Source organism: Scardinius erythrophthalmus (assembly GCF_964197995.2).
Source record: "Scardinius erythrophthalmus genome assembly, chromosome: 11".
Lineage (NCBI taxonomy): Eukaryota > Metazoa > Chordata > Actinopteri > Cypriniformes > Leuciscidae > Scardinius > Scardinius erythrophthalmus.
Genome location: NC_138231.1, coordinates 38,171,426 through 38,187,606, shown reverse-complemented (window position 1 = coordinate 38,187,606; position 16,181 = coordinate 38,171,426). Strand labels below are relative to the sequence as shown.

General features: G+C 39.2%; 2 protein-coding genes across 2 annotated transcripts; one reads left to right on the top strand and one right to left on the bottom strand.

The window, feature by feature from the left end:
* Positions 1 to 1,332: 1,332 nt before the first annotated feature.
* On the top strand, positions 1,333 to 11,810 carry zbtb25 (zinc finger and BTB domain containing 25). Its single transcript, XM_081379588.1, has 3 exons — positions 1,333 to 1,409; positions 10,067 to 10,245; positions 10,537 to 11,810. Exons 1-3 carry the CDS (start codon positions 1,401 to 1,403, stop codon positions 11,663 to 11,665), a joined length of 1,317 nt encoding a protein of 438 aa, XP_081235714.1. The 5' UTR covers positions 1,333 to 1,400; the 3' UTR covers positions 11,666 to 11,810.
* zbtb1 (zinc finger and BTB domain containing 1) lies at positions 2,229 to 7,819 on the bottom strand. The gene is made up of 2 exons (XM_081379587.1): positions 7,569 to 7,819; positions 2,229 to 6,270 (listed from the first exon to the last, which is right to left on the bottom strand). The coding sequence occupies exon 2, from the start codon at positions 6,264 to 6,266 to the stop codon at positions 4,233 to 4,235; it is 2,034 nt and encodes a 677-aa protein (XP_081235713.1). The 5' UTR covers positions 6,267 to 6,270; positions 7,569 to 7,819; the 3' UTR covers positions 2,229 to 4,232.
* Positions 11,811 to 16,181: the final 4,371 nt, after the last annotated feature.

Sequence of the window (16,181 nt, the reverse complement as noted above, 5' to 3'; positions counted from 1 at the left end):
CATGGAGGGCTTGTGCCCTTGACTGTAGCCTACTGTTGAAAGGCTAGACATGGAGGCTTTAGGCTAGATGCTTTTAACTCACTCACAATATATAATGCAATCTGAGAACACATAGCCAAGACTTGTAATATATTACTTATTTAGTAGACTGAATTGTGTCAGCCAAGCAGACACAATAAGCTTCTTAAATGCACTCATTGGGCACGAGTACATAACCTGTTCATAATGTGGTATAAAAGTTACAAACGCATTGATATGAATAAACAGTGCCACCAAGTGGATAATAAAAGAATAACATAAACACATAAACAAAAGCAGACATCGTGTGCTTTGTGCTTCCACTAAACAAACATACTGAGGAAATACAAGCTAAGCTACATGATGACCTGGACTAAAGACATTGTTCACTTGCCACTTGCCAAAAAAGTCTCTTAATTAAGAATTTCAAGGTAAGCCTATAATACAAAGAGTAGTTAATAGAAAAGTAGCACATTACATTAATTTACATTAAATACGAAAGGCAATATATTGAATCCTTCACATTTGTTTGGTCTGAAATATAGAAGAATTCCACATCTCTAATCAAGGGTCTTTTTATTAAACACATTCTGCCATCTGAGGTATTTCCCCACTGAGAACCAAAAGTTCCTTTCCATGCTAAACTAATTTGGTTGGACAAATACAGAGTTTGTATGCGTCACAGTGAGCACCGCAAGGCATCTAGAGATGGTTTCCAAAACCACAAGCTCATTGGCTGTAAAGGCAGTCAAGCTGTTGGGGGAACATGTAGGCATTAAAAGGCTTTTAACCAGACATAAACTCATTTGAAAGCCTGAGATAGGGCCTGTGTTTATGCAGATAATTATAGCAAAACACAGGCTATGTATGCGAAGGATGGTTTTGTGCTGATATCTAGAATTTGGGATAGAAATAACATTTAGGGATACAATCCAAAAGGAGATGTCTAAGATGATTTTAAAAGATAATTTAAAAGCCTTTTAATGCCTACATGTTGTAACAGCTTGACTGCCTTTGCAGCCAATGAGCTTGTGGTTTTGGAAACCATCTCTAGACTGCCAAAAAAGATTGTAATTCAGCTGTATAAAATCCCTAAGATCATCTCCCCTAAACCTAACCTGTAGATTGTGGTAGGCTATATAAAAAGCACCTCTTCAGGCCGAATATTATGACAGAAATGTCACCATCTAGAGGTTAGTGATGGCACTACCCTGGAAACAAACAAACACTGTAAATGCTTGTTCAATTTGACCCGTGTGTTTGATTAGTTCACTATGTTCTTACTTTACATACCTACACAGATCACTCCTTGTTCCAACTTTGCACCTTAATTTCAAAATAAGAGTCGTGGCTTTCTACTTTTCTTTTGGACACACTTTTAGATGACACAGGTAGGATGAATGGAATCAATGCTAATGCACGTGAGCTAATGGTGCGTTCAAGTCATCTCTTGAGTTGTGGGCGTCACTGAGAAACATGGCACATGCAAATGTAACTATAAAGTTGGCAATGGCTTCATAAATTAATTGAAAACATAAAAAACAAAGTAGGCCTACACCTGATGCACATTTACTTGTTCTTCATTTTCTAGTACAAGAGTTCAAGAACCTTACTGTATATTTGTGTAATTAATTAAGAGAATGTACTCTTACTCATCTTACTTCGACGAAAGTGACTTGACCTGCCGTCGTAAACACGACTTCCTTCCCACCTCGTAAGTACGAACTTCCCAGGAGGACTTGAACGCACCATAATACACGATTTATAATAATATATTCCATTGTCACTGCAGACAATGTAGCCAAAAGAAATCAGCAAAGCAAGCCATTGAAGCAAATGAAGCTTGCAGTTGTAAACAAAGTTACATAAATCTCACAGCAAATAATGCACCAAATTATAATTCGAACCCTTTTAAAACAATTTTGTGGATTTATCTTTTACAAGTTATTGTGTTTGAAATGGTTGGTTAAATAAAGGGATAAAATATCACAGATGGGTTTGGAATAATCATTTGCATGGCAAATATTACACTGCCATTGTCCAACAGTCAGACGGCTATAATAATTCAGCAGTCAGCCTGTATCAGACTACAGAAAATACTTAATATGATAAATGAATCATTGTCAAATAAAACAGTAAATACATCCTATACAAATATGTTTTGCATTCCTGTTTGCTATAATTTCATGTCAATTACATCAAACAAATCACCAATTTTTAAACTTTTATTTAAATCCATCCTTTTTAAATCCAAGAAAGTATGAAACACTGAAGGAAATTTTTAAAATATGAACAAAAACCAGTATTTGCATATATTCCTTTTAATATTTCTACCACATTTTCTCACCATAGGCTTAGATCACAACACAACTCAAATACACAGCTGAAAAGCCTGTGCAAATGTTTGAGCTGTTTGTCTGTACATGTATATTACTTGCTTGCTTTGGTCCTTATACTCTATTTGTTTGATAACCCTTCACAAATGTGACTACTGATGAAGAATAGATGTGATCTAAACTCTTGATATACTATTACAAAAGCAATACATCACATCATTAATTTACCTTAGCCTGAATGCAGTTGACTTGAATGTGGCAACTTATTTCAAACAGAAGCATGGAGCACCAACTGTCCAAAGTTTAGCCAGACTGCCTGCTCTTAATCCAATCATTTACTGCACCTAGATTAATCTGTATAATCTCATGGCCACGCTGATGGTTCTCATTGATCGCAGCTCCAAAAATCTGCACTGTGGCCTGTATGAACGCCATGTAATTCAACTTTTAAAAACACAAAAACAAACCAACCTGGTTATTTCATTGGACATTTCAGACAAGATAACGATTGCAGAAGTGCTTTTTTATTAATACAAACATGTAATAATTTACCCTACACCCTTGTGCAAGCATTATATTGCATTTTCACATACTTCACATCAAGCCACAACAACTCTAAAGGTGTGAAATATTTGAAATGTTAAGACCTCTTATAAGCCGATTTAAGCTTTATCTGGACCCTAAACAAAACCACACAACTCAATTGCTCTGAACAATAGTCACATAGTCCTTATTAGAAACAGATACTGTAGTTTGCGTAAAAACTGAGAGACTTTATAAATCTGTTTATATGAATATTACATGAATATCTTTGGGATACGGAAATAACTACACACAATAAATGTTGATGTAATCCATTAAACTCTGTTCACATCAACTCTGTGAATGCACAATAAATTAGGGTTGAATTTACAACAGTTTGCATAGATTCCTGGGTTTTGTATGAGTGACGATTAAGCATGGACAGTTAGCTGAAAGGCATCAACAAGAGTGTTTTTCTTTGCTTTTTACAGTATTTTTAGTGTTCTGGTGCAAGGAAGGAAAAGTGTCCGCATACTATTAGCAATCTATTCTCCTTATTAAATCTGTGCTTTAAAGGGATAGGTAGCCAAACATTAAAATTCTGTGATCATTTACTCACCCTTGTTCTGTTCAAAACCTGTGTGACTTTTTTTCTTTTGCAGAACACAGAAGATATTCTTAACAATGTTTTCATCCACACAATGAAAGTCAACGGGGTCCAAAACAAGATTAGACCCTGTTGACAAAAGCAGACATTTTTCAAGCTAAACTATCTTTTTAAGGGCAATTGTATATGGAGCATTATGATAGGTAATGGCACCAGAGCTATTTGAAATAATGATGAAATGGTAGCAGTATGTGCTTGAATCTATGCATTCACAAAAAAATAAAGAGCACCACCAATAACATAAAAAAAAAACAAATGACCCCTTTGACAAAAGTTATCTTAAATACTAAAGTTAAAATGTTGGTAAACTTTCAACTTTAACAAGCCAATGTGCACCATCATTAAAGCTTTATGAACAGATATTATTAATTGGATGTAAAACTAATAGCCATGGGTTTCCTAAGGACAAACCTATATAGCATTTTCAACTGAAACACCACCGATAGTGTGATTTAGTCGATATCTAGACTTAACTAGTGTCTGGATATCCATCCTTAAGTTTAAGAAAATTAAAACAAAAGCTTGAGGCACTATATCCCACCAAAAACATTGAGCAAGACATCCAGAATTTGCATACACATAGAAAGTGCAGTTGTAAAGGTTACAATTGGTGTCTAAGTGCATAGATTTGTTCTCACATTTACAGTATGGCTTATTTCAAAGATTCAATGGTTGCAGAGAGAGGCCTCTCATTGTCTCTTGGTGTGCTTGGAGTTGTAGTGGCTCCGCATGTCTTTCCGGAGGCGGAACTTCTCTCCGCAAACGCCACAGATGTACAGATGCACATCCATGTGCTTCTCCAGATGCTCGGCGCTGGGGAAAATCTGGAAACACACCTGGCAGATAGTCTCTCCGGCAGATAGGTGAGAGATCATGTGTCGCACATGATCATGTTTAAGGAACGTACCTTGATCGCACACAGGGCAGACGTACCGCGCCATTCCCTTGTGCATGTCAGTGTGCAACCGAAGCTGTCGTTCGCGCAGAAACTGTTTCCCGCAGGTCTGACAGGTGAACTGCTTTTCCTTGGTGTGCACGGTGTAGTGCTCTCGTAGGTGACACCTTTGGTAAAAGCCTTTGCCACAAATTGCACAGAAATGCTTGCGCCGATGGTCTGGCTCGCCGCTGTCTTCCAACAGAACGGGCCGGAAGGGCTCCTGTTCCGGACAAGACAACGTATGCTCCACTGCAAGACTTTCACTTTCAAATATCAACCCACAGAGCGGACACCGAAAGCCCAGGTCGGCTCCTTCCAGCAAGGTTTCATCCATAGCCTCGGCATCTTCAAGTAGAAGCGAATCCTCACCTGGGGAGTCCGTCTCGGCTCCTTGGGGTTCACCACAGCGCTCTGCGTGCTCCTGCAGCTGCCTGCCTTTAATGAGCACTTGGCCGCACCTTCCACAGGCGCAGATATGTCCCATGTGGCTGGAGATGTAATGAGCAGACTGATTCTCCTCCGTCAACAGGGTTCCGCACAACTCACATGGAATGGACGCACCATCTTGCTTTTCCTCTTTGATCCGCTGCACCTTTGGATCCGTCTCTAACCCTGTGCTTTGGCCCTCCAAAGCATCCATGGCGGATACTCCAGCCTCTTCCTCGCTGTCAAACTTGATCTGGTCTGCAAGATTGTCTTTGTATGCCCTGGTACGAAATTTGCAGCTCCCTACGTTATGGTTCCCTACCTTCACGACTTTTATAGTTTCCAAATCGCTCTCGGAGTCATTGTCTCGTTCCACTTTAATGGTTATATTCCTGGAGAAGGCAGCTTCGCCGTCCATGCCAGTGGCGACAGACCTGATCACGGTCTCTGCATCCAGCTTGTGGTCTGTCCAGTCCTCTTCGCCCTTGCAAACTGCTCGGTGTTCATCTGTACCCTCTGAGTTCGAACTCTCGGCTTTGCCAGCATCACCGTTACCCTCTTTGCCGACTTTGGGCGTCTGGAAAGCTTTGCGATTGGTGCATGTGAGGATGTGTTCGATAAGCAGCTTTTCACAGCTGAACACAAAGCCGCAATCGTCGCATGTGTATGTGCGTCCAAACCGAGGACGTTCTTTCATGGCAGAGCTTCGGCCTGAAGTTCTCTTCCTCAAGTCACACGGCTGGTCTACAACAGTCTCCGAGTGTGGCTGAGGGTGTGGAATTACCACATCTTCAGAAGGCCTGACAGTTGAGATGTTAATGGTTTGACGAGCAGTTGTGGTTAAGGATTTTGCTGTGCGTTCATTCTCAGAAGGGCTTGGTCGCTGCTGCTCAAACATTCGAACGCCAAACATCATCTTGCCTCCAACCACACTGGATGAGGACGAGGAACTGGACGACGAAGAGGACGACGCAGATGACGAGGGAGTCAAATTGGACGTTCGGATGTCTCGGAGGTCCTCGAGAGAGTCTGGGATGTAGTACATTTGTAGGTAGGTCATAGATGATTTCAGCTCCTCAAACTCATAGTGATCCACAACGATTCGGCCAAGGTACATGAGCTGCAGGATGAGATCGAAGCACTCTGCGCTGATATGCATGTTGCTGAGATCGAACCGCGCAGTCCCCTGCTGATCCCGGATGAACATCATTCTGAAGTAAGAGCTGCAGGCTGCCAGCACGGCCTTGTGGGCCCTGAAATAAATGTCCCCTATGGCAATGCAGCAGTCACAGAGGAAGCCCCATTCCCTTTGGTTGTTGAGCTGCTGCAGGACATGCTCACTGTGGCTTGGCCTTGCCATTACCCTGTGAACAATCATAAAGAAACACATAGTAATTAGTAAGACCCAAGTTTGAGGAATCTTCTTTTTCACAGACTGTGGCCTTTGGCCATGACCATCATGATAATGTATTGATTTGCAAACTAATTGTGGATGTTCAAAACATACCTTTGAAAAGGAATGAAACATGGAGTTCAGGTGTCTCTAGATACGTTTTTAAAATTTCAACTATTTTTAACTTGAAATGTCATGCTGTCAAAAAATTATAACACTCATCATGACAAGACACCCAAAAACATACAAAGACACGTGAATGTGTATGCCTGCTTAAAAACAGGAAGAAAAATAGAAAACAACTTCTATTAGAGGGTTTTATTATGCAAATTTTCAGCTGAAGAACAGCACACTAATTCAAGCACCCGCACTAAAAAAGCTTTTTTATGGTTTGGAAATGTATTTGATCAAAAACTGAGTAAAACATTTTAAATTGTGAATAATTATTGCAATTTAATATAACTGTTTTGATTTTAAAATGTAATTTATTCCTGTGATGGCAAAGCTGAATTATCAGCATCATCATTACTCTTTAGTGTCACATGATCCTTTAGAAATTATTCTAATATGCTGATTTGGTACTGGCCCCTAACTTTTGAACAGTAGTGTATATAAGAAAAATAATGATAAAATAGTCAAACTCACTAATCAACTAGATACATAGTCAGTATTGAACACCTAGTCGACATTAGTCACTCACACCTAGATGTAAAACTAAAGTAATGGCCATTTGGCAACATTAAACAAATATTTGCACTATATTGTAACCAAATGGGCAACTCACAAGGTAAAAAATCCCTAATAGGAGCAAACTTGGTCAATAAACTCAATTGACCTGGCTATAATAATAAATGGAATCTACAGTATAATAAATTAGCTTCAAATTTAGCTCGTTTCCGTCGTTCAGCTCCATCATAAAGCCAACAGAGAGGTTTACATCCCGCCCCCGCGTTCTCATTGGCCCATTTTAGAGACAGAATCATGCGGGCGTTGTGGCTGTCAATCATACACCGCACTTAAAAGTAAAATCAAACTACTTGGACAACACACAAAAGATCTGACCATACGATTGCCCATAGTGTCAACATTAAGTTTTAAAAGGATCTGTTACTCAAGAGACAGCAGAACAGAATATATCTGACCGTTGTCGTAGGGAGATCTCTCACGCAAGCATGCAGTGCCACCCCCGCGCAGCTTCCCGCACATACGCTATGAGCTTCACATTACTGCAGCTCGTGTTTACACGCAAAACACACGGAAAATACTCACCGACGGTAATGGGCGCTAACTTGTAGCGAACGACAGAATTCAAGTTAAAACACAGAGCGAAGAAGTTCCACCTCTTTTGCCTTCGTCCAAGCGAAAACTTGGGACGAGAATAGCTAATCTCGAGGGCGAAGCCCCTTCTGTGCAGCGCGGATGAAAGAACTTCCGCACAGCCGCTCTGCGAGCTCTATCACCGCACTGAGATCCGGCCCCGCTCACGCAAATCCAGCCCGCCCCAGCACGCGCAGCACAGTGAAAATGCAACCAAACCATGTATGAAAATATGCTCTTCAGGACGAATGCGGTAACACTTGTGTTGAAAACGAAATAGAAATAATGATGTAATATATCTTACGTTTTGCATTTTTTTCCAGCAAGAACTAGCCTACTTATTTGGTAGTAGTTTTATATCATGCAATTTTTATATCAACAATAAAAATCGCTATATCACCAGCACCATGCCAAGCATTTTGGGGAACCAAATTTCTTCAAATCAGTTTTTATTTGATTATAATTGAAATGAGAAATATAACTATTTTTGTAAGCCTACATTAATTTCACATCACATAGCTTTTTAGGTTATTTATAAACATGTTTAAATTTTTACATTTGATATCATTAAAATTCTCAAAAAATTAAAAATATAGGCTAATAAAAATATTTGTATTCATTCAGTCAATTGACTGCTTTAGCTATTGTGTTGTTAAGTCTGTGTGCTACGTTTTTACACAGATGAGTTTAGGCTATGATTTTTCAAGTAGGCTATTTAAGTTGTTAGAAGTGTCCCTATGTATGTGTGTTAAACTAAAACAATTTCATGAGCGCCTTATTAGCGCTGTCAGACTTTTTTGCTAACCTGGATTTGCTCTCTCGTCCATGCAGGGTTTCATTTATTTACGCATTTTCGTTTAGCGAGTTTACCACACTAGACTAGCATTGTCTACAGTTATACCTGGCCTGAGTGATCTTTCCGACATAAAAGAACAAAAATGTAACGAACGAGCATTTAAATACAAGCATATAGCGTCTGCTTCATGTTTTCACTATGCGTGCGTCTGGATCAGTTAATGTACAGTACGGTCACGTGACGGATAACAAGCTAAGCCGTCAATCGCATGAAGAACCGCGAGACCATAAGATAATTTTCCTGCTGCAACAAACACGAAATTATTATCCGTTTCTCTCATATAGTTGGTAAGATTGCATTTTTTGACCGCGTGAATGCATTTTGTCTGTGCTTTGGTTAATGCATGTTTTGTTGGCCAAGGTGCATGAAAACGGACACCTTTTCTTCGACAACACTTGATCGGTGTAGACTAGACGTGTAAAAAAACATGATTCTATCGCGGGCAAATCTGCTGGGAGTCAGACCATGCATGTTACAGAAGCATGAACTAAATAGCTCCTACACGATATTTTGTGTAATATCCATTCGTTGACATTTTCCTATGCGACATTTGCTGATTGTAAACGTCCTTTTGTGCAATGAAATAGGCTATAAGAATCACTGTCAGGGATTGTCTGGTCAGGTCTGCTTGCAAAGATTTTAAAATGTTGCACTAGTCTGTAACCGTTAAATGGGCTACAGTCCAGGAATTACGTAGGCTATAATTGATACAATGATTCAAGATGTCATTCTTCGATTAAGTTATAGCGTATATTAAGAAGAACGTGCCGCTTCAGAAGAAAATTCTTCCTATAAAATCCCCAAATAGTAGCCTACCTATAAATAATGTAAGAATGTAATTTACACATGCGTTTCAATGTAAAAAACAAAAAAGCCAACCCTCTCCAGATGTAAACATCTGGTATGTCTCAAAATTTGTTAAAATAATATGGCCATTTTGATCGATAGAGGTCGCCAGTTACCCAGTAAACTCAGGCTCTTCTAGGAGACTCTTCATTGGTTGGTTCTGGCACTGGTCTATCATGTATAACTATGCATCTGCGGGACAAGGAAAAAATTGAGAGGATAAAAAAAAGAAATATAGTTTAAAAGTATGTGCTGAGTCCTTTCACATGTAATCTTTGTATTTCTGTTGATAAATATATAAAAAAATATTTGTCATGCATTTAAAAAAAAATATTTTAAATATTTTTTTTTACATTTTTCTAATATTTTTTTATATTTGTTAATATAAAAAAGGTTACTGTATTTGACATGACCCCCCCCCCCAGCTTTTCATAAAAATTCAAAATAAGTGGATTAAAAAAAAAAAAAACTTAAATCATAATGACTTTTTTATATTTGTAAAGACATGAGACAGAAAAGAGATGTAAAATATGTTTGTCATATAAGAGGATGGTTTTTAAATAACTCAGTAAATACAAAAGATACAACATTTATGTTGCTAGAAATGTCGACTAAATACTCTATACTGTATTAATATAGGTAAAAGCCATTGTTACTGATACCATCATAACAGTAGGCTATTCAAGTTTTGCATAGGGATTTATTTGGTTGAAATCTGTCTTCTACCTATGTATGTTCTATGTAACAGGTTGAGATGGACGTGTCTGGTCATAGTCTGTTCCTCCTGCAGCAGCTGAACGTCCAAAGGGAGTTTGGCTTTCTGTGTGATTGCACTGTTGCTATTGGCAATGTATACTTCAAGGCTCATCGCGCAGTCCTTGCTGCCTTCTCAAACTACTTCAAAATGATCTTTATCCACCAGTCCAGGTTAACTAAAGCTCTAAAACTACCACTTTTTGCAACTACCACCTGTTGACTTTATCTTGAACTGTACCAACATAACAGTACTGAATTGAAGGGTCACCCATCATGCTTACTTGTCTGATAATCAAATAAGAATGTGGAGGAAGTCAAGATAACTTGATTGATAAACAACAAAAGTTGTTGCATGTTAATAATAATATTAAATATAGACCAAATGACAATTATTAAACACAATTAGTAGAAAATGAATACATCGCTTATTGTGTTTTTAATTGACTGTCTTGCTTTTTTCAGTGAGTGCATCAAGATCCAGCCCACAGATATTCAACCAGATGTCTTCAGCTACCTGTTACACATCATGTACACAGGCATGGGTCCAAAACAACCTGTAGACCAGGGCAGACTTCAGGAAGGCATCAAGTTCCTCCATGCATACCAGCTCTGCCGTAAAACAGGCGAGGGTGGCCCCGATGCATCCTCTGACCCCATCCGTATGTCCAATCTGTATGGCATCCAAATCTCTTCGCAGCTCGCCAGTAAAGAGAACTCAGGCCTGAAGGCTGGTGGTTCACGGGACCCTGAGGACAGCTGCTCCAGCACTAGGGCTGATCGCACACATGGCCGTTTAGCTCTCGCTGTAGGGCTGGAGGGCATCGCATCTGAGCGACAGCCTCAAAGCTTCCGTGCCGCGTCCTCGGTGGCCTCGGGGGATGAATCTGACATTTCGGCACGGATCAAACAGGAACGGGTAGAGGAGGAAGAACAACAGGACGGCGACAAGGAGCTTTGCTCTCTCTCCCCAGCCCAGGTGAGCCCCTGTCAAGCCAGTCTATTCAAAGATGGCCCTCTAGCGCTTTTGTGCCCCCGGTGCGGTGAACGATGTCTGTCACCCGAAGGCCTACAAGAGCACCTTTTTACCCATACAGCCTGTGCCCTCGAGACTAGCGGTCTGATGGAAGGCCCTTCAGAGGACAAAACTGGGGAGCACACGTCCCTGGAGGAGAGGCGGCTTCATAAGGAGCGCATAGACTCTGGCAGTCTGGAGGAGGCCCTGCGGCAGAGCCAGGCCCTGGCAGATGAGCTGGCTGTGGAACTCAGGCGAGGCAGCGGGACCGGACGGAGCGGCAGCCCATTGGCAGCCTTCACGCGAAAGCGCAAGATGGCCTGTGCCGTCTGCAATCTTCGTTTCTCCCAGAAGAGCCAGCTGCAGGAGCACATGTTCTCCCACGTGGGCAAGCCACTGCGATACCATCGCTACAGCCGCTTCTGCGGGCAGCTGCTCCATGGCTGCGAGGGCCAGCCTGATATTACCGCAGCCACGGGAGAGGACGCAGCCAAAGACACTCAGGATAATGGCAGCTCCTGCTACTCACTGGACTCTGAGGTCTCTCAGGAGAGCGTGGACGCAGTGACTGTGGAATGACGTCGTGTTTGACTTATATTCATGTGAACACACAATGTAAGGTAAAGGAACGTTCTGGGTTCAGGACGTTAAACTCAATCGACAGCATTTGTGTTATAATTTTGATGACCACAAAAATAAATTTCCACCTGTCTCTCCTTTACTCAAAAACAAAAGAGCAAAAATCTGGGTTAGAGTGAGACACTTTGGAAGTGAATGGGGTAAATCGCTAAAATGTTTAAATAAGCACTGTTTCAATAGTACAGCCACAAGACGTAAAATTTTTAGTTTGAAAATAAAATCACTTACTATCCTTTTCTGGGTCCCACTTTATATTAAGTGGCTTTAAGTACTATGTACTTACATTGAAATTAATAATTTGATACAATGGACTTATTGTGTACCTACATGTTTTTACATTGTACTTATATTTAAAAAATTCCTGCATGTAATTACAGCTGTAATTAATTTATGTAATTACATTTGTAATTACACAGTTGACCCTTCCCTTACACCTTAATTCACCCTTAAAACCTACCCAATCCACCACACTTGTCCCTAACCTTACCCGCATCACACCTCAATAGCAGCAAAATTGTTTTACAATACAACATGAACACAATAAGTACATTGTACTTATTTTTTTTATGTAAGTACATAGTACTTAACGCCACTTAATATAAAGTGGGACCCTTTTCTGTGTAAAGTTATACTATATCCAGGCCATTTGGTTTAAAGTCGGCAACAACGGGCGCACAAGTTGATGAGTGCTTGTGTGCGGGGTTAAGAAATTTTTTTTTTTACCGGTCATAACTTCTGGAAAGAAATAGCGCAGACACTGGAGGGATAACATTTTCTAGTATCCTTAGAAAGGCTGTTCACCTGTATATATACTCTAGTGAAACAATACCAAAATGTATTTAAAATACATTTATTTCACACTTAGAACAACCATTAACATATTTACTGATACTTGCTGATATAAATATTATAATTAAACTTTATTTGGAGTACTTCTTTATTGCACAATGCACATTTCTTAAATTTTTAAGCCTAAAAAATGTGTTTTAATACCACTATTAGTAAGGATAGTATGATCTCTGTATAATATCAGTCTTTGAATGCAAGATATTTAAAGTGTACTTAAAGTATACTTGCAATGGTTCCACTTTAGCACAATCAAATATACTTAAGAATATCTAAAGTTGGACCTGTTTCCAGATAACGGAAGTGTATTAAGTACAAAATTAGTTGTTCCAATTTAGCAGACCATAAATTGCAGGGTATTTATATTAAGTACATAAATATGTAAATGTATTTGTAGTATACTTAGCAAAAATACAGTGTGGTATATTTACTTTTCACAATACTTTGTGCTTAATGCTGTAAACCCTAAAACTCTCAAACAACTTTCAAGTTTCATTCCAAGTGCCTTAACATAATGTAGATTTTTGCTTTTTTAAACATGGACAAGTCGAAATTATGTCTTGTGCAAAATGACAAAAATGCTGTCGATTGAGTTTAACTTGTATTGAACACAGAATATTCTCAGACTCAGCACTTCTGTCCTGTCCCAAAAGTCTCTGTCAGTGTTAAAACATAAAATAATTTTGTTTAAAACTTAAGTGTTGATGATTGTAGTGTTGATATATAATGATGTTGCTGACTCTTGGATGACTGAACACTGTTGGATCAATTATATAGTCAAAGAAAGTATTAAATCGACAAGCACATGCGCAGGAAACTCAAATAGCATTATAAAGTGGCACATTTGACAAATGACCGCAATCGTAATATCTGTTTTTAGAGGCCAGTTTAAGCTAATATAATGTTATTATTTCTTGTTTATTTTTGGGTTGTGGCCTAATGAGTGAAACTGACTGTGCAAAGAGTCTAAATGATTTCTTCCCTAAATCGAATTTCCTACAAAACGGGTTCAGTGCCTTAGAATATATTTTGCCAAACATCTCTGTAAAGAAAAGCACTTAAACTATTGCTCAGCCTGTTGAACCAAATCCAGTTGTTTTTCATTTTCAAGTTAACAGTGAACAGTGCCTATTTGTGCAAAGTTGTCCAAGACTTCTACACAATCAGAATAATCTATCAAATGAATGTGAGCAACTGGTGCTTTTCTAAAAGCTTTTTGATGCTGAAGGACTTTCATGATTATATTGTGTATGAAACAGAGTATAATCCAAGTTTGCTAACAATCGTACTACATAAACTGGGGCAGTGCATAACTAAGATGGGACAATGCCACTGTAAATGTCTAACATAACAATTCTGGACAAAAACAGCAATCGCACATAGTTTCCAGTCATGTTTCAAACACTGAGACATGACAAAACTTTTTATTTAGAATGACTGATCAACTTTAAGACATCACTGATGGTAGACATGGTTTCTTTGTGCTGTATTTGAACTGTCAAATCACCACTTTTTGCAGTTATGTTAATTGAATACTCAAATTGAGGCTGGTGTACTGTGATGAGTATTTTAAATCAGCAAAACTTGCGTTCGTGTTATTTGTGAGACTTGTGTAGTGCATTTAAACAGGCCATTTAGTTTTATTCATCATCAGCACTCAGTGCCATTGTGTGATAATGTGTTTGGGTATTTATTTATTTATTTTTTTAAATAAATGGCACATTGAATAAACTGTGATTTATAATGCATCTGCTTTGTTTGTATACTTGTCATTGGTTTTAATGGTTCACCTCTAAAATGAAGATTCTATCATCACTTACTCATCCTCAAACCCTATTATAATAAACCTCCTGCATGACTTTATTCTATTACTTTTAACACAAAAGCCGCGTTTCCAATGAAATTACCCGGAACAATTTGTCCCAGGAACTTTCTCCCCCAGACCTGTGGCTGGTGCGGTGACGTAGTAGGACTACAGGTGACTTTCCAGGTCCTGCTGGATTCAGCGCCCAAGTCCCACCCCGAAAGTTCCTGAAATTTGAAAAAGTAGGCTACTACCTTTCGAGCAGGGACTTTCTGACGGGGACATTTTTACCCAGAACTTCATTTAGACCCTGGTCCCTGCGGTCGAAACACACCGAGTACCACCCCAAAGTCCCTATAGTTCCCACGGGGAAAGTTCCTGCGGTGGAAATGCGGCTAAAACATTCTATGCAACGAAAGTCAATTTGGACCCCATTGACTTTCATTGCATGGACAAAACAGTTGAAACATTGTTCAAAACATTTTCTTTTTTGTTTCGCTGATAAAAGAAAGTCATACATGTGTGTAACAACATGAGGGTGAGTAAATGATGACATAATTCAAATTTTCGGGTGAACTATCCTGAAACTGACCATCTTGTAGTAGCATCTTAGTGCCACAAGAGAGTAGCATGTAATCACAAAAGCAAACATCTTCCCTGCTGCCAACTCTGTCATTCTTATCTTCAAGCATTACTCCCAAGCTTGTCATGTATACAGTCACTTATAACATCTAACAACTTCAGTGTAGGCTTCAGTCAGGGCTTCATTTAAATATGAATTGAGAAACCAATACACACACCTGGGTTCTTAGACCAATTATTATCATAAAAACGTTGAATTTACTTGTACACAACATAAACATGTGGCTCAGTGCCTCCTTGGAATCATGTGTGAGATATTCATTGCTATAGAAACTAGACTGCAGTAACATCGGAAATAATATCGCAGTATAAAAAATATGAACAATAAAGGCAACATTAAATACAAAGTGTAAATAATCATAAAAAGAGGTTAATCATGCAAACAAAATTACAGCATTTAAATCACACAGTGAATACAAACTTTTCCACAATCTGATATATGTGTTTATACATGCGTCATCTTACATTTAACGAAATTCCTCTCCTCTTTTATGCAGCTTATTTATACCATCTCAGAGAAATATTCACTCGCTAAATAAAGAATGTGAATATGTGTGGTTACACATGGTCCAAACTTATCTGATTGTGCTGCTGCTCGACTGTGAGCTGTTCCACAGCGCCACGGATGGCTGCTCGCACCATTGAAATTGCCGTCTGAATCAGTAAGGTCTCATTACATCGGCCATGGTCATGTTCAGTAGACACATTTAGGTCAGAAGGATGTAGTGTGGTTGTTATTTTTAAATGTTGCCAGGACCCATTCATTGTAAGACCATCAAACTGTGGTGCCTCATACATGTTCTCTTCCTCTGATACGTATGCATGCTCTATAGTAATCACTGGCCTGCATTTTGTATCATTCTCTATAGTCTCCTTATTTAAGACTAGCAGATCACTACCTGATGTTGTGGCCTGAAACTCAGAGTCGAAACTACAGCCACTGCAACATGACAGAGGAACCGCAGAATCCAAAATACCATTGGTTTTTAACACCTGATCTTCTTCATTCATACTCACATCTTGGTCAGGACACATTTCCTGCTCTTTATCCATGTCAGACTCCATATTTATGTTAATGCTCACATCTGCACTGAATGTCAATGTCTCTGAAATGCTTTCTGCTTGTGTTTCTTGTTCCACCTTTTGGTTCTCTTCTTTCTTGAT